Source organism: Bos javanicus, chromosome 10 (assembly GCF_032452875.1).
Source record: "Bos javanicus breed banteng chromosome 10, ARS-OSU_banteng_1.0, whole genome shotgun sequence".
Taxonomy (NCBI): domain Eukaryota; kingdom Metazoa; phylum Chordata; class Mammalia; order Artiodactyla; family Bovidae; genus Bos; species Bos javanicus.
In genome coordinates this window covers 83804802-83823422 of record NC_083877.1, presented here as the reverse complement: position 1 = coordinate 83823422, position 18621 = coordinate 83804802, and the positions used below count along the sequence as shown (strand labels likewise).

Genomic DNA, 18621 nt, shown 5'->3' with positions numbered 1-18621 from the left:
CATTTAAAAAATCTTCATTGACTTTGTTACCATAGTATTTTTGTTTCATGTTTTGGTTTTTTGACTTTGAGGCATGTGAAACCTTAGCTCCCTGACCAGGGATTGAACCTGCAAGCCCTGCCATTGGAAAGTGAAATCTAACCACTGGACTTCCAGGGAAGGCCCTCTCTTAACTTTAAAAGCCCCAAAATGTAAGACAGAAGACGGGAAAAGGGTCCTGATGTTTTGCACCCATGGTCCGAGGTCTAGGAAGGGCCCCTTTTGTTGGGGAGGGGGGCTGCCTGTCTCTAACAGTTGTCACATGCCATGTTCATCTACAGAAGACGGAGTTGTGACTTCCGTGAACTGGAACATATTCTTTCCCTCACTCACTCGGCAAGTGTTTCATTTGATTCTTCTCTGTGTCATCCACGGTTCCAGTTCTGGGGATTCTGATGTCAGGCTTTTCTCTCTAATGGTGGGGGTGGGTCAGTTGACTTGCTGGTTTATTTGGGGGTACATCGGGCAGGCTTTTGAATCTGCAGATCACCTAACCAGTTTTCAGCCCTGTTCCTCTGCCCTTAGCCTCCATCCCCTGCCCTCTTCTCTGGGAACAGACCAGGGTCTAGTGTGGGAAGTCCGTGTTCTTCCAAGGCCTCTGGATGCCACACTGTGTGCCACGTGAGCCACAAGAGTGTTGGCTGATGAGCAGGACAGCTCCTCAAGGGGTGCTTGGCCTGACACACGACACAGGTGTGGTGCTTTCGTGTCAAAGGCCAATCCAAGTGGAGGTTCTTGTTGGGAGACCGTGTGATCTCCGGCCTGTTTCTTTTTGGTAAAGCCCAGGCAGGGATGTGGGCTTCCCTTGTGGCTTGGCTGGTAAGTAATCCTCCTGCAATGTGGGAGACCTGGGTTTGATCCCAGGGGATTGGGAAGATCCCCTGGAGAAGGGAAATGCTCCAGTATTCTGGCCTGGAGAATTCCATGGACCGTATAGTCCAGGGGGTCGCAAAGAGTTGGACACGACTGAGCGACTTTCACTTCACTTCAGACAGGGATGTACAGATATGCCGGCTGTGCAGGCGTGGAGCCTGCTCCCAGGAAAGGCTTATATTCTGAAGGAGTTTGCCAGGGACTCCCTTCGGCTTCAGCAAGCTGCCAGCAGCTGTCAGTGGGTGGAAGAAGCCAGCGGGTAGGAGATCTGGCAGCCTGACTCTGTTTCCTTGAGATGTTTCCCCATCCAGGCTGTCCGCAGGTAGACAGAATGACGCCTGCCGCCCACCTTGAAGGGCACCTGCTTGGCCTGGGCAGAGGGGCAGTTGATGGAAAGTAGCTGGACATACACGGCCTTGGAAACCCCGTGATGGGGATAAATCTGGAAAAGTCCCTCCTGTGGTTTGAGGTCTTCCTGATCTTCTCCCTAGGCTAAGAGAGCAGAACTGATTTTGGTAACAATGATGGCTCACTTTTGGGATGTGCCTACTGAGACAGCAATGGAGAGCAGTCAGAGCCCCAGGGTCCTGGGCTCAGGGGGCCTAGATTTTGCCTGGGCTCCACCATTTACCAGGTGTGTGACCTTCACACGCCCCTTCACTTCTCTGGGCCTCATTCTTACTGTGATTGAGAAGGTCAGACAGGGTGGTTTCCAAGGCCCCATCCAGCCTGGAGCCTTTAACCTTTATGTCTTCTCTGTCCACAGGCCTTGCCCCGGGCCAGCTGTACACATACCCTGCCCGCTGCTGGCGTAAGAAGAGACGATTGCACCCGCCTGAGGATCCGAAACTGCGGCTGCTAGAAATAAAACCTGGTGAGTGCCCGGTGGAACTTGGCTGGGCCGAGACAGGAGAGGCAGGGAGTGCTGGGCTGGCCAAGGACGAAGTTGCTCTACGGAGTTTTCCGAGAGAGTGCATGTGCCCACACGGCGCTTTCATGAAATAAACACATTCACCTGCCCCCCACCCAACACCCCCAAACTTCTCGCCCTCTGGGGGGTGGGTCTCAGGCCTTCCCCTTCCTTTTGTCTTTCTCTTGCTACCCTAGGAGAGGACAGCAAGCAGGTGCAGGGCGGGAACAGGCCCAGGATGAACGACTTTCCAGCAGAGCTGAAGGAGTTGCAGCTATCTGGGGCTGGGTGATACCTTCCTGGGGTTTCAAGTAAAGAAACCTAGTCCCAGACTGCGATCTGAGGAGAACAGTGCCCTATGCACCTTCTCCCACCTCACTGGGAATGAACTAATGGAGCATCTTACACAAGAAGGGCCAGTCACTAAAAATGGAACCCATCTGGGACATAGAAATAAAAGAGTTTGAGTTCAGGATTTGCTTCTAGGTGACACTGATGGCTTTGTGGCCCTGCAGAAAGAGTTGGTTAGTTTCTTTACTGGTCTATTATTACACTTCTGAACAGATGGCTGTCTTCAGACCTTGTGGGCTGCAGCAAGGCCAAGTGATGGCCCTGGGTCCTTGGCTTTAAGGGAACCTCTGCTTTGGGGGCTGCTGGAGCTGGGATGTGACTCAGGAATGCTGTTAAGTGGAATAAAGGCAGAGCTGACTTGCCCCCTTCCACTGGCCCCAAACAGCACAGACCTGGCAGGGGTGGTTGTCTGGCAATGTTACTTCACGCCTGCCTTTCCACACTGGCTCCCAAGGCTGCGTTTTTTTCCTGAAAAATCTCTGCTAAACCAGTTATTTGGATGCTTTCTTACAGTTCAATTGATAAGCATGCTTCAGCTGCTCACTCTAACCCAGATTTCACTTGTGAAAAAGTTTTATTTGTTAGGGGTAGGTACTCCACCCAAGTTCTCAAATGGCCTTGCCTCATTTACAGACCCTTGCAGACACTCCAGGGTGATGACTGAGGTGGTCCCAAACTCCCTGAGATGCAGGTTATAGGAGAACCAAGTCTCCTGGAGCAGGATTATGAGCCACATGTATCTTTTTACATTTTCTAGTAGCCACATTAAAAAAAAAGAAAAAGAAACCTGGTGACAGTAATTTTAAACAATAGATTCTGTTTAACTTAATAATATTATTTCAGCATATTATCAGGATAAAAATTATGAATGAGATATTTTTATTTTTTTGGTATAGTTTTTTAATTCCAGTGTGTATCTTAAACTTTTAACACATTTCATTGTAAGCTAGCTGCATTCAGAGCTCGACTGCCACACGTGGCTAGTGGTGACCATGTCAGCTGGTATGGTTCTAGAATTACACGCCAAGTATGGTCTTGACTATGAGGATAGGCATCACTTGGGAGCCTTTGGTCCTCACCCCAGACCTGCTGAGTTAGAATTTGCATTTTATCCAATCCCAAGGACTGCATCCTTAGAACACATGTTGAGGTTTGAAGATGTACAGGTGGTTGGACCACAAGTCAGGATGGCATGACTCCACACCATCTACATGCCTTTATTAAACAATTATCAATATGAACAATTTATTTTGGAGGTGTTGGCTCCCTCCTCTCTTGTTCCAGATCTGGAAGTGGTCTGATGAGTGAAGAGGTAATCCCTGACTTGAGCCTTACCTGGACCCATTTTAATTCCACCCTAAGCAGAGCTTTGCAGTAGGTGCTATAGTGAGAGGGTGAGCCCATGCCCGTCGGCTGTGTAGACTTGAGTGAGGGGACTATTCGGGTGTCTGTCGCTGGTGTCTCTGTGTTGGAGTATGTGAACCCTCTGGGTGTATTTCTGCATCTGTAAATAGCACAGTGGTACTTGGGATTCCTAGCCAGCCTTGCAGCTTCCTCATGAGGATCAAACAAGCAATATGTAATAGTATTTGCCATTTCTTACCCTTTCAATTAAAAATTAAAAAAAACTGAGTAGGTAATGCAGTCACATCCCTAAGATATAAAAGGATACATTTTATAGTGAAAAATAAGACCCAGGCTCCAAAGAGGCATCAATGGTACCAGTCTTCGGGGATTCTTCAAGACACAGGTTATGCACACACAGGAATTACATCTGTATGACTTTCCCTTCCTCTTTTCATGCAGCACAACCACCTTGCATTTTGCCCTTTCCCTTAAAAATGTGCCTCAGGCACTGGCCATGTCAATATGTAAAGAATTTCTTCATTTCTTTTCCACAGTTACACGATATTCCATTGTATGAATGCACCACAACTTATTTAACCAGTTCAGTTCAGTTCAGTTGCTCAGTCGTATCCGACTCTTTGTGACCCCATGGCAGCATGCCAGGCCTCCCTGTCCATCACCAACTCCTGGAGTCTACCCAAACTGTTCCCAATTTTCATTTCTCAGGTGCTTAGTCATTCAGTCATGTCCAACTCTTTGTGACCCTGTGGACTATAGCTTGCCAGGGTCCTCTGTCCTTGGGGATTCTCCAGGCAAGAATACTGGAGTGAGTTGCCATGCCTTCCTCCAGGGGATCTTCCCAACCCAGAGATCAAACCCAGTTCTTCCACACTGCAGGCGGATTCTTCACTGTCTGAGCCACCAGGGATATTTTTCCAATTTAAGCAGTGATGCAATGAATATTTTACATGTATATAGTGAAAGTGAAAGTATTAGTTGCTCAGTCCTATCTTGACTCTTTGCAATCCCACGGACTATATAAGGGCATCTCATATGTAATTTGTTAAAGGATTTTATTATAAATGCTTGACATCAACTTGAAATTGTCTTTATTCTTTTTTAAAGTCTTTATTCTTAATGTTTATTTAAAAAACCTTTATTAAGAATACTATCAGACTAATTGGATTATCTTTTATAGAATCAAAAATGTTTAGCACTGTAAACATGTCAGACATCATTAACTCCAATTCTTTATTTTATTAAGGTCCAGACACTCCAGTATTCTTGGGCTTCCCTTGTGGCTCAGCTGGTAAAGAATCCACCTGCAATACGGGAGACCTGAGTTCGATCCCTGGGTTGGGGAGCTCCCCTGGAGAAGCGAAAGGCTACCTACTCCAGTATTCTGGCCTGGAGAATTCCACGGACCGTATAGTCCATGGGGCTGCAAAAAGCTGCCATGAATGAGTGACTTTCACTTTCAGACAAGTTGGGAGATTTGCTCAAACTTACACAGCAATTCTCATGGGAAGCAGCAGAGAATCCAGGTTGCTTGATTTCTCTGTTTAGTGCTTCTTCTGCTTCCTCATGTTGCTGATAGGTGTACTAATTTAAAAGTTATCAAGATTTTTCCCTTAAAAACTTTATTTTATGATTAGAAAACTAATATATTAATTATTAAAATGCATCCAAGAGATAGTTGAAATTCCTTCAGTCATAAATACCAGACATTCAAGTTGAATCTGCCTAAGCAAAAAATGGGAAGTGGTTGACAGAAAAGTGAATCCCAGAGTGGATTTGGGCTTCAGGCACAGCTTCATCCAGGGGCTCAGATGTTGTAGTGGGGGCTCTGTGTGTCTCTTTCCACCTCTAACACTGTCTTCTCATGGGGAATGCAAGGTGGCCACTTAGCAGCCCAGATTCAGCACTCAACACAGCTGGCAGAAAGGCAGTCTCCTTCAATATCTGTGTTGGAGAAATCCCTGGAAGGACTGATTAGCTGACTGGGTTTACATTCACTCCACCCATCAGAGCCACCTGCGGATGGAGCGCTCTGGTCGAATCATCGTTGTAGCCAGTATCTGAACAATACACTGGTGACTCAGATGGTAAAGAATCTGCCTGCCGATACAGGAGGCCCGGGTTTGACCCCTGGGTTGGGAAGATCCCCTGGAGAAGGAAATGGCAACCCACTCCAGTATCCTTGCCTGGAGGATTCCATGGACAGAGAAGCCTGGTGGGTTAAAGTTCACTGGGTTGCAAAGAGTCAGACACAACTGGGCGACTAGCACCCACACACACAAAATGTTTTCATTTATCATTTGCCACTTCCTTTGGTCTTTAACCATAGCCCTGGAGGGAGAGAGGGAAGGGAGAGGTAAAAGTGTTATAAGCCCATTTTATAAGTCAGGGAAGTCAGGTTTCTGGCAAAGCCAAGGAGCATCTACTATGCTGCTCATATATCTGAGGACTTAGAGTCTCATTGTTGGTGGGACTGAGGCAAGAAGCTACGTTACCAGCGTCTGGTCCTTCTGGCTACAGACATGTACTCAGGCACGTGGGTCTCCAGGAAGCTGAACGTAGAGCAGCTGGGGTCACGACTGACTTTGGACTTGCCCCATCCTTGGGTCTAGGGAAAGGAAAAGGAGAGCCCCTAGGGGGGTGGCCTGTAGCCATGTGCCCAGCAGTACCGTGTCTGTATCTGTGATCTTCGAGAGGTTTCCTGGGGCTCAGTCCTCACGCTTGGAGTAGACGCCAAGGTGGCTGCTCAGAGACGGCCAGGGTCCCGGGGGAGGACCCTCTCTGCAAGGATGAGCACCAGCCTGGTTGAGGATGAGCCCTCAGAGGTGTAATCATATCCTCAGGTGGCAGAAGACCCCAGGCAAGTCAGGCCTGCCCAAGGCAGAATGGCTCCCCCATACCTGCACCTAAGTGTTGAGAAACTCAACAATCCAGGGCTGGAATCAACAACTTTGCAAATGACAAGAGATCCATCTCAGGTGAATTTGTTCCCTCTCTGGGTAATCAGACCTACTCTTAAGCCTGCTAAAAACAAAAATAAAACCCCCAAGACCTTGGGCCAAATGTCAGTCATTTCTGTATCCGGTTCTGATTTTGTACCACCGGGGCAGGCCTGGCTCTCAGGATGTGTACCACCTCACCAGCCTGCGGCTATAGGTTTGAGTAAAGATGCCAGGGGAGCATCTGAGAGTCAGAGATAAGGAGCCTCAGGCTTGAACCTCAAAGTGTCAGGGCCTATCCAGAGAACATGAAGCAGCATGACCAAAAAAAAAATGTACCACCCTCTTCCTGGAGGCTTCACACGTTTGCCTTTGAATTTTTCACACAAGCCAACATTTCAGAAAAGGTCCTTCACCCAGAGCCTCAGCTCACCCATATGGCACCTTTGTGTAAAAGTAGAAAAAGATCCCCCGGCTGGGCAGACATTTATAAATGATGCCCCTTCTGGTGGGTTACGAGGCACATTCTGGATCTCAGCTCTCTTCTGTACCCTTGGCAGGTGTCCCTGCGTAGGTAACACATGCCACCTCTGAGAAGCTCTGCCATCGTCATTTATAAAATACACAGTCCTCAGCTGAGAGGACCTCTCCCCTTTTATGGCGGCGGCGGGGGGGAATGTCCTCCCAAAGCACAGAATCGACTTGGACAATATTTCAAAATGACTCTTTCTTATTTTTATTCCATTTGATTTGGTCTCAAAGAGAGCTGGGTTTTTTTTTTTTTTTTGGTCTGTACTTTCGAGTGTGACTTGGGGTAGAACCACTGAACCCAGAGTTCCTGGGGGAATTTGCTGCAAATTTCTAGTAGGTAGAGGCAGTCAACTGGGTGAATGGAGGCAGACCTCCCTGGGAATGGGGGGCAGTTGAAGGGAACAGATGAGGAGCTAGGGATCTGCTCTCTTTTACACGCAGAAGTGGAGCTGGGTCTAACCTGTCTGAAGGTTCATGCGCAGTGCCTGTCAGTATTTAAAAATCACCTGCCCTTTGACCTACAAATTCTGTGGCTAGAGAATTGTATCTTATAAATAAATATGGACTCCCAGTGGGTAAGGTTGTCCATTGTGGCATTGTTTGTAACAGCAGCGGCAAACAGAGAATAGAAGCAACTAGTAGATCTTTTGGCAGGGGACTAGTTAACCATAGAATACATTCGTAAAATAGAATAGTATTTTGTCCTTTAAGAGAATGAGTAGGAGAAAAAAGTGGAAAGACATCCAAGCTATATTGTTTAGTGGAAAGAAAAAAGCAAATTGCCCAACATTATGTATAATCCTCTTTGGGCAAACCTTGGTGAAAACTGATAATCAATTTGTCCATCCTGGGCTGAATCTCTTTAAATTTGTGGAAACTGGAAGATGGAGTTTATGTTGGAAAAAAAGGAATGAGTGACCCAACCACCCTTGGCACCCTTCCGCCACCCAGTCCCCATGGCTGCCCATCCTTTCCTCTGTCTTCCCTCCCAGCCTCCTGGTGTGGGTTCTCCTGAGTTCCGCTCGACAGGCTCTAGGGATGCAGTTACGTCTGTGATTCTTGGAGCCTCCCTTGGGCTCCACCATCAGCCTGTCGAGTCCTCTGGGGAGACGGAGACAAAGAGTTCCCCTGATTTGTGAGAGATGGGGCATCGGCCTGGAGCGGAACTGTCTCAAAGCATGAGTTTCCTTCCATCTCAGACCTTTCCATGACTGGTAAGGAGCTGCCACAAGCAATTTATCATGCCAGCACCCGGATTGTCCCTCCTGTCTTCCTTTGTGATCCTGCCTGAGTCCAGCCGGCGGTGGGCAGCTTTCAGCTAAAAAAAAAAGGCCAAGGTGGAATGTGGCTTAGAGTTGTCCTTGACCCCAGGTCTTCAGAGCTAAGAGTTTTGTCAGGAAACCAGGTCAGGATAAGGGGCGGGGGATCCACCCAGGAAATTTGAGGGACTTCGGAGCAGATCTCAGCCAGGGTTGCAGAACCATCCACTTCTGGTTCAGCCCCACACAGCCCAAAGCTCATCCGTGACATCGCAGGGTGGGGAGTGGGGAGTTGGGAGCCGATGGTGGCTGCTGTGAAGTCATTTGTTCTTGGGCTAAATTATACGCTGATGGAGTACTCCCCAGGCCTGCTGTCCTCTTCCCATCTCCCTCACTGTGAATATGCCATCCTGCCCATGTTTCTTTACTACTTGCTGAAAATAAAAATGTGTCTGTGTGGGGGTGGAATGAGGCTGAGAGCTGGGGCGAACTCTTTGGAATTTGAAAGCATTCTCAGCGTCCCTGGACCTATGTGTTTCTCACGCCTAGCATCATCCCTCCAATCAGTCTTGAATAAACATCTTGCAACCTCCTACTTGCCTGGGCGTCTGAAGGACAACACACACAGCATTATTTCTCTCCGCTGACTGACAATGGAGTTCAGTGTTCTCTGCATCTTGCGTTTGGCTGCAGGGGCAAACGCAAGGTGTTTAATGGCGCAGCCATCGCAGTTCAGGCAATGTGAAGACAGGCAGGGGCCTGGTGCCGGGGAGGGGCCTCCCCTGGACCATGGCCCCCAGGAATGGAGCTCTGTCCTTGCGAAGGGGAAGCTGAGCTGGCAAGAGAGAAAGGTGGATAGTAAATATCCATCAGAAGGCCCTGAAGAGTGGGGCAGATGTTGGGCAAAAGCCAGCTGATTGAGAAAGAGCCTTTAACTTCACTTTATTTTTGAATAAGGAAAAAGGGCTGGGAGCAAACTTGTGTCCTTCTGGGTTAAATGCTCAGATAGTTTGCTTAGATCAGTTTAGCATCTCCTTGTTTCAGACCTTTAGGTCCTCGTGGTCTAGGACAGGCTTTGTTTTAGAGGTTGGGACACTGTGGCAAGGAATTAGGCAGTGAATTTCCCAAGGGGCACCTGTGGTGAAGCCAAGGAAAGGAACCTGTGGGGAACCTGTTGGAACTGGCGCCATGTTGCTCTGGGACTCAACAGGCACATCCACCCTGGGGTCTCAGTAGGGCTCCTGGAATGTACCCGAGGCCTTGCCAGTCTCCTTCTGCTCCAGGACCCTTGGGGACCAGCATATCTCTTGCAGATTCCAAGGGTGATGGGAAGGAAGGCAGCCAGGAATAGGATTCTGGTTCTTTCTCTTGGGGTTTTTTTTTTTTTTTTGGCTGCTGTTCAATGACTGGGCATGATTGACCAGGATAATCACCACCTCCCCCACATGTTATTGAGGGAACATGAATGGTCCGGCAGAGACCCTTGGGGGATGGTAGTTGAAGGTACGGCCCAAAGCAGTGTGTGCCACAGCCGGCCACCAAGCAAGTCTCAGGGACCCTCGTGGGGGTGCCTCCTAAGGGGACAGTCCAGGCCTGAGTCCTGCCTGCGGGGGCAGTGATGGAGCAGCCTGCTTCGCCCGCCTAGGGTGCTGTCCCTGCCGCACCGAACTGCCAGAACTCTACAGATGGGAGCGGGCCGTGGCCAACTTCCCCAGCTTTTGAAAATCCTGCATCTTAATTAGTTCCCTACTGCTTTTGTACATGGCCCACATTTTAATAGTCTCCGGGCTTCTTCCACCATTTGCTCTCTGATGTTCGGCTCGATTTCTCTTCTCCTCGAGACAGTCCCTCCGACTCCTCCGGCACCCTCCCAGCCCGGGAACAACTTACGGAACGCCGATGTGCCAAGCATGTAGCCTGAGATTGATGAGCCTGTCAGCTGGCTCCCTCTGGCCCCCCACCCCACCCCCACCTCCCCCTCTCCTCCTCACAGGGATGAGCCGGTGGAGGGTGGGAGGGCGGTGGGCGAGATGGGGGCACGCAGGGGAAGGACCCGTAGAGCCCCCAGCCAGGTGTGAGCCAACGGACAGCGTGACCTTCTCCCGGTCTGCAGAGGGGTCCGGCTGTGTCCTTCCGCAGGGGGAAGGACGCTGGGCTCCCCACCCCATCTGTCAGTGCTTATCTGTCCCTGTGCGGGGGGTTGCCTGAGCGTGGTACGGCCGAGAGAATGGATGCCTTCAAGTGCATCGGGGGAAATGACCAGTCATTTATCTCTTTCCTGCAGTGTCAAGAGCTGCAGCCATCCATTCTGGAGGCCGGCAACAGCAGCTTCTTCAGCTCTTGTTGGCCTCGTGAGCCGGAGAGAGGTGGGCAGGCCCCTCCAGCCCCCGCTTTGTGCCCTCCTGGTAGCCTGGGGACAGGCGCCAGGTCTGGGGAAAGGGGCCTGGGACTCTGGCACTGACCTGTAGGGCTCTGGGAGCCGGGGCTGGCCCAGGAATTGGGCAGCCGCTGGGAGTCGGCGGGGCTGTGTGCATAGTGGCTGCAGGGATTGCACGACTGGATTTTGCAGTTGGGCTTGGCGGTCCCACGTTTAGAACATAGCTTGTGAGACTGTCGCCCTGTTACACCAGGGCCTGTGCTCTTGTATCTCTCCCTCCTGGAAGGTGCACGGTTTGAGTTCAGAGGCCCATTCAGTACTTCATCTGTATCCCCAACACCCAGTACCTGACTTGGCACATAGTAGGTGGACAGCAAAGATTTATTAAAAGGATGAAGGAAAGAAAAGGGCCTCCTGGTCTCTGATCTTGAGCTTGAAGAATGTGGCTTGGTTCTCATCATGCCCCTTGCACAGAGGAGGGAGCTCGAGCCGGTGAAGGGGAGCCTTTAGAGCTGACCTGGCCTTCCCGTCCACTGCCCAGACCTGGGCAGTGGTGGGGAGGTTCTGTCCTGGCTTTACCATCTTGCCTGTCTTTGGTTTGAGCTCACAGAGGGGCCTTCAGTATGTCGAACAGCTGTGCTCTGCAGGAGAAAAGGCCTCCAACAGGAATCACAAGACCAGCATTCAAGTACGGATCCTTCCACCCCTGGCTGTGTGATTTTGAGCTGTCACCTAACCACTCTGGCCTTGATTCTCCATCTGTGAAATGTGTATCGTGACAGCTGCTCTGCTTGTTTGCTGGGATTTTTCCAAGAGTCCCGCTGGAAGGTGGGGCTGGAGGGCTCGGCAGATGTGAAGAGGCACCGCTGATGCCACCCCCACGTAGTGCTGCTGGGTGGGCTGAGGGGACCTCAGCTGATGCTGTTCCTGTCCCCAGTGCGTGCTCACTGCAGGCAGCTCACCGCCCAGCTGGCAGAGTGTGTGCCATGTGGCCAGAATGGGAACACATTCTGCCTTGCAGTCTTTAAAAGCCCAAGGCTAGCACCTTCTGTCCTGAGAAGACCTGGCATCTGGCTATGGGATGTGCCTTTCCCAGAACCACAGCTTGCCCAAGTTCACCCCTGTGTCCCAGAACTCGGTCCTCTGGCATCTGCTGCAGGGAGCACAGAGATAAACTTGGAAGGCTTCCTCTCTGTTTTACAAACACCTGTCATCCCATGGTGCTAGGCTGGGCCTGACTGGCTGGGTCTTTTCTCCTGCCCTTGGCCTAGACCAATCTGCCTTCTCCGAGAACCTCTCCTCTGTGGACTCGCCTTGGTGTGGCTTCATTCCTTTGCCCCTTGGCACTGGGCACCCATTCTCCACACCTAGCCTCTATCCTGATTCACTGTGTGGGGATGTTCCCTGCTCAGGGGTCAGGGGACTGCCCTCTGGATGTATCTAGCCACCAGATGTAGGCATCATGAGGACAGGGCCCTTTCCTAAGCACTGGCTCATTGGTGGTCCCCTCACGTCTACCTTCCTTCAGTTAATTTCAGAATGTTCCTATTGAGACATATACATCATATTGTCACCCTTTGCTCGAAACTGCCGGTGTCTTCAGAATCTGTTGTTCAGTTGCTCAGTCGTGTCTGACTCTTTGTGATGCCATGGACTGCAGCATGCCAGGCTTCCCTGTCTTTCACTCTCTCCTGGAGTTTGCTCAAACTCATGTCCATTGACTCAGTGATGCCATCCAACCATCTTATCCTCTGTCTTCCCCTTCTCTTCCTGCCTTCAATCTTTCCCAGCATCAGAGTCATTTCCAATGAGTCGGCTCTTCGCATCAGGTGGCCAAAGTACTGGCGCTTCAGCGTCAGTCCTTCCAATGAATATTCAGGGTTGATTTCCTTTAGGATTGATTGGTTTGATCCCCTTGCAGTCCAAGGGAGTAAGCATTCTTGCAGAGGCCTACACAGCCCTTCAAGGCCCCAGCACTCTCTGAACGGCTCCTGCTCTCCCCCCCGGCTCACTGTGCTCTGGGCAGACAGACCCCAGATTCAGAGCCTTTTTGTGCTAGCTCCTTTGCCTAGAACATCCTTTCCCTATGAGCAGTGTGGCCCCCTCCCTGCTCCTTCAGGTTAGTGCTTTCCAGACCACATGTAAATGTGGACCCACCCTCCTATCACTTCTGATGTTCCAGATTCCCCTATCGCTGTCCCCCCCACCCCCTCTTTGTTTATCTCCAAAACGATGATTACTATCTGCCATTCTATGGGTCTTGCTTGTTTATTTTCTGTCTTGTTTCTATGCCACTAGAATATAACTTCTATGAGGGCAAGAATCTCTGTCTCTTGTTCATAGCTGTGTCCTCAGCACCTAGAACAGAGCCTGGTACACAGTAAATGCTCAATAATTACTTGTCAAGTGAACCACAGTCTCGTCCATGTGGTTCTGCTGTGACCTGCAAATCTTCTGGACGCATCCCCCTTTCGCACTCCACCCCCAAAATTGGAGCAGCATCTCAGCTCCGAGCCGAGTCCCACCCTCAGCCTCCTCTGTCCTCTGCTCCATACTTGGCTTCTTTGCGTCCACTCCCCCTGGGCCCATGTCCAGGTGGGGGTAGCTGTGTCTCACCACATCTGATGGTCTGAGTGTGTTAGAAGGGGAGGAGTTTTGCTTATAAGTGCAAGGAGAGGAAGACTTTAGGAGGTGAAAAAGAGGGGCTCTCATGAACCGAGCATCTCCCTGTGCAGACCCTCTGTGTCTGTGATCTCATCTGGCCCCATAACAACACTGGGAAGTGGACTGTGTTCTGCAGATGAGGAGAGCAAGGCCAAGTGTGCTGTGAGGGTAGGAGACCTGAGATTTCACCCCAGACTGTGATCGGTATTCTTGCACCTTCCAGTGATCCGTATTCCCTTGAACCATTTCATCACTCCATCCAGTCCTGCTGTCCTTCCCCTCCCTCACCTTCCCACTGCTGCTGCTGCTGCTAAGTCACTTCAGTCGTGTCCGACTCTATGCGACCCCATATACGGCAGCCCATCAGGCTTCCCGTCCCTGGGATTCTCCAGGCCAAGAATACCAGAGTGGGTAGCCATTTCCTTCTCCAATGCATGAAAGTGAAGTTGCTCAGTCGTGCCCGACTCAGTGACCCCATGGACTTCAGCCCACCAGGCTCCTCTGTCCATGGGATTGTCCAGGCAAGAGTACTGGAGTGGGGTGCCATTGCCTTCTCCGCACCTTCCCGCTAAGTTCTATCAACTCGGTTGGTCCACTAACCAGCAGAGTGGTGAGCTTCCTTCAACAGCGTGGGTGTTTTCCTGTGTCTCAGAGGTGGGAGATTGCTTATCTGTGGTGCCAACCTCTGGGTGCTGCTTCCAGGGGCTCATCCTTGCATGTTGGCAAGGGGTGAGGGTGGGCGCCACAGGCCTTCTGGGGGGCATGATCAGTCCTCCTGTGGTGTGGATATCCTGGGCTTCTAAAACAAGTGGTAACAAGGACCTGCAGGGTGCAGCCTGGGTGATGGGTCCTCATTGTGAACCTCATCTATTTTGAGCTTTATGAATCACAAAGCAGGGAGTCAAATGTAGCCAAGAAAATGGCACCCCTAAGGAATGAGCAGATGGATTCCGGGGGCCCGCCACCATCTCAGGAAATCAGGGCTTCAGTCCCCTCCAGTCTCCTCCCCTGTGGGGTGAGTGATAGCAATCCCCTCCTCCTCCTTCCCTGTGAGCCTGAGAGTCTGGTGGGCATAAATGAAATAATGACTCTTAAGCATTTTGCTCCTTGTATAAATCCAAGGAAATGTGATGACCTTAACTCCTCAAAATAATAAGCAACCAGAATAGAAGACTGCACGTTTGTATTTTTTAAAGAAACGAGTCAGGTGGGGGAAAAAAAAATCTGAGCACTCATGATGCAGCAGGAGGACTGTCTGCCATTGTCTGTGGGATTTCTCCCTCCTTTGCACCATGGCTCTATCTCCAGGCTCCTGCGTCAGAGAGAGCCCGTGATGGATGGACGGATGGATGTGGCTTGTCGGGGTGTTTCACCACGATTTCCCTTGGGGCAGCCTGTCTGTCGGCAGAGCACAGCCTCCCCAAAGATGGTATCTCTTGCAAACTCGACAGCTAACAGACAGCTCCCCTCTTTGTATATTTCCCCAAAGAAGAACTGTCTTAATCTGTTTTTTTATATGGCATATTTTATTATAATCCATATATGACTTGGAGGTTCCCAGTCCTCCATCCTGAGCCAAAAAAAAAATGCACGAGGAGTCAGAGGCTCCATGAGTCCGTGACATCTGAGCGTTAGCATTTTTAAATGACCTGGGATTTAATTACTCACTGTACTCCCATGTTGCACTTTCGGGTTCGTCTTGCCTGCATCCTGTTAATGAGCTCAGTGGCTCCAACAACCCAGTGGAAGCCTTGCATTTGGTGCATTGGGTGGCAGGCTTGGGGCACCTATGTCAAAAGTCTGTGGCTTTGATCTTTACCCGAGAGGATGCCTGGTCCATCCACAGCCCTGGAGAGAAGTCACTGCTCTTCACTGGTGATTTTTTTTGTTTTGTTTTGCTTTTATTTGTGCTTTTCTTTCTTTTTCTTTTTTAAAAAGACTTCTATGCTTCAATCCTTGTTTGTCTAAGAGGTTTTTTCTTATTTGGAAACTGATTTGCTTCGGTTTGCACAGAAGCTGTCTCTGGTGTGATGGATCGTGCTGGAAGTCACCCAAGGAGTATCTCTGTTCCCAATTAGAAGTGGAGGCAAAGCTGCCTATGGGGGCCCGGAGAGGCGGCTGGCTTGGGTGACAGCTGCTGCCGCTCTGGAGAGAGTAACGATCCGTGGGTTTATATCCATGTGTATAAAATCAGGCTAATTTAAAGATGAATTATGTGTGTGTGTTTTAGACCATTTTCTTTTAATGTTAAGTGTTTGATGGCTCCTGTCAGGTTATGTGGTCCCCAAATTTGCTTGAGGATCAAAATGAATATGCTTTTTAAAAATTATTAAACCCTATATCCAGATGAACTGTATTAGAATAAAACTGAATCAATGATGTCCCTACGGGCTTCGTAGGGAGCGTGTCTAGGACATGCATTGTGCAGGAGCTTGGACCTGTTACTTTATTTCGCCTTCATGCTGGGACCTCCTGTGGTCCAGAGGCCGGGAGTGTACCTTCTGCTGCCTTATGGGGAGGGCACTGTCTAGCCTGTCACTCTGACCTTGCAGGCCTTACCCATAGTGCTTTGAAACCATGTTTGCCAGGGGTCAGCTAGAATGCTGTTTGGGAATGGCTCTCAGATGGGTATCAGGTAGACAATGCTAAGAACTGTATTTAAAATGTCCTCCCAGTTTTGAGAAGCCAAATTTTAGCAAATGTTGCTTTTAATGCTATAAACCTGTAGTGTTTCATAGGGTAACCACCAGTCACGTGTGGCCATGGGACACTTGAAACGTGGCTAGTCTGTATTGAGTTGTGCTGAAACTGTAAAATGCACACTAGATTTCCAAGATTTAATGTGAGTGAAATAATGTAAAATATCATGGTAATTTAAAAATATGGATTACACGTTGAAGTGATAATGTTTTGGATATATTGGGTTAGATAAAATGTATTTTAAGACTAATTGTACCTATTGCCCTTTGCTTTTATAAATGTGGCTACTAGAAAATTTAAAATTACATGAATGGCTTGCATTATATTTCTGTTTGACAGTGTTGCTGTGCCATTAAGTCAGAATCATTCAAACTTCAATGATAATAACATATAGCATTTGTAAGACACTTAAAACACCCCAGGCTGTTTACATGTATGATCTAAGTGTGAATCTTAAGTTTTAAATAGGAAAAGGGTGAGGAAAAAAATTGATAGCCTCTCTTCCCCACTCTTTCACACACTAGTTTTTGTGGGGATCTTTTCAGAGTTTCTTTATGGGGTATGCTACCACATTTAATTCTCATGCTAATACTATGAAATAGATACTATGATAATTTCCATTTAACATATAAGGAAAAAGAGACTTAGAGGTTGAAGTAACCAGCCTGCGGTCCTTTGGCTAAAACATAGCAGGGCCAGGGATTGACTTCAGGGTTTCTGAAAGCAGAACATCTATGAGCCGATTAAGTACTTTGGAAAATTTCTCTGTGACCCTGGGAAGGTCTCTATGTCTTTCTGGGCCCCACATTTCTCATGAAGTGATTGGACTCTGGATGCTGTTGGGGGGTCGCTTCTAGCTCTTCAAGTGTAGGAGAGCCCATTCAACTCTTCCCATTTTGCTTCTCTTCTCCCTCTTGCTTCTGACCTTGTGCCCATCTCAGAGCGCCAGGACCAGAAGACCAAGAGGGTGGATTGAGTGATCAGAAAGCAGGATGGAGGAATAGTTAGTGGGGGAGGAAGAAGGAGCAGGGGGAGGAGGAAGAGAAAGTTTCCTAGCGATGAAAAATTCTGTGAGTTCAGTACTGTTGTGCTGAGTGAACACCCCATAGAGATGTTCACATAGAACACAGTCAAAGACCTTGACACAGCCCTGCCCTCGGCCTCAGCAAAGGTCTGCCTTTTATCTTGAAATATGAAAACTGTGGAGAGGGTCTAGGAATGCAGTGAACATGCACGAAGGTTTGGAAAAAGACTTTTCATGGAAGGACCAGATCGAGGCAAGGTGAAGTTCATACAGACTAGCAATTAGAAGAATGGATTCTGAGGCAGATTGGGGATAAGGCGGGATTTTGCCCCTGACCAGCTTTCTGATACTGGGCAAGTTCTAAGTCTCCCTAAGCTGCAGCATCCTTATCTTGAAATGGGATGATAACTGTACTCACCTCTCGGGCGGTGGTGGGGATTAAGTGATACACGGCAGTAACAGCTGACACAGTTTGAGTGTTTACTACCTACCAGGCATTCTGCCACATGTAGATTGTGTTTTTATCTTCCCTTGTAGTTCAGTCGGTAAAGAGTCTGCCTGCAATGCAGGAGCCCCAGATTCAATCCCTGGGTCAGGAAGATCCCCTGGAGAAGGAAATGGCAACCCACTCTAGTATTCCTGCCTGGAGAATCCCATGGACAGAGGAGCCCGGCAGGCTACAGTCCATGGGGTTGTAAGAGTCAGACACGACTTAGCGACTAAACCACGACCACCAGGCATTCTGCGTGTGCACAAACACATCAGTGCTCGTTGGGGCTGAGCCTGCAGACTACTGCTAATTCAATGAGTGGGGCTCTCGTCACCGTCTTTACTGCGTCTAGGAAACATCATTTGGCTGCATTCTTGTCCTGCTGAGTGGCTCCTGGTGAAGTTACTTAACTTTTCTGAGCCTCGGGTGACTCGTTTATAAAATGAGATAATTAAAGCAGATGATCTGTAAGGCCTTCTCAACTGTAAAATACTGTGCAGTTCTGGAAATAGAATTTATTTAGTGTTGAGAAGGCTGAGGGGGATACTAAAATATGAACTTCGTATATATATAAATATATATATATATGATTCTTATAAGTTTGAAGGATGGTGAACAGCTGTTCTCTTTTGGCTGAGGACAGGGCATGAGGCAACACATTTTAATTGTTTGAGATTAGACATTTGGAAGACTTGGGAGAAAGACTAATGTGTCACTGGAGCAGGCTCTAGAGCTGCACACTTTGAACTCATCAAGGCAGACGGTTGGCTATTTTTCTGACACTGAGATGTAACTTCATCACACAGTCCTTCCCTGAAGCCTTGATCTTAAATAGATACCCCACCCCAACGGCCCCCAGCACCATATTCTTCCTTCACATTTCACCCTGTTGTTTTCCTCCATAGCACTCATGACACTTTGCACATTTATTTTGTACTTTCCTGGTAGCTCAGACGGTAACGCGTCTGCCTACAATGCAGGAGACCCGGGTTCGATCCCTGGGTCAGAAAGAATCCCTGGAGAAGGAAATGGCAACCCACTCCAGTACTCTTGCCTGGAAAATCCCATAGACCGAGGAGCCTGGTAGGCTACAGTCCAT

The 18621-nt window shown here is 49.1% G+C and overlaps 1 protein-coding gene across 6 annotated transcripts in view; it reads left to right on the top strand.

The window, feature by feature from the left end:
* DPF3 (double PHD fingers 3) overlaps positions 1-18621 on the top strand; it is a 295203-nt gene that overhangs the window by 135468 nt on the left and 141114 nt on the right. For all 6 annotated transcript variants that reach the window (XR_009738805.1, XM_061429342.1, XM_061429343.1 and 3 more), the window contains exon 3: positions 1679-1786. Coding sequence is in view for 5 of the 6 variants with exons in the window: in XM_061429342.1 (XP_061285326.1) it covers positions 1679-1786 (108 nt within the window). In the remaining variant the exon portion in view is untranslated. The remainder of the gene's footprint in view (positions 1-1678; positions 1787-18621) is intronic.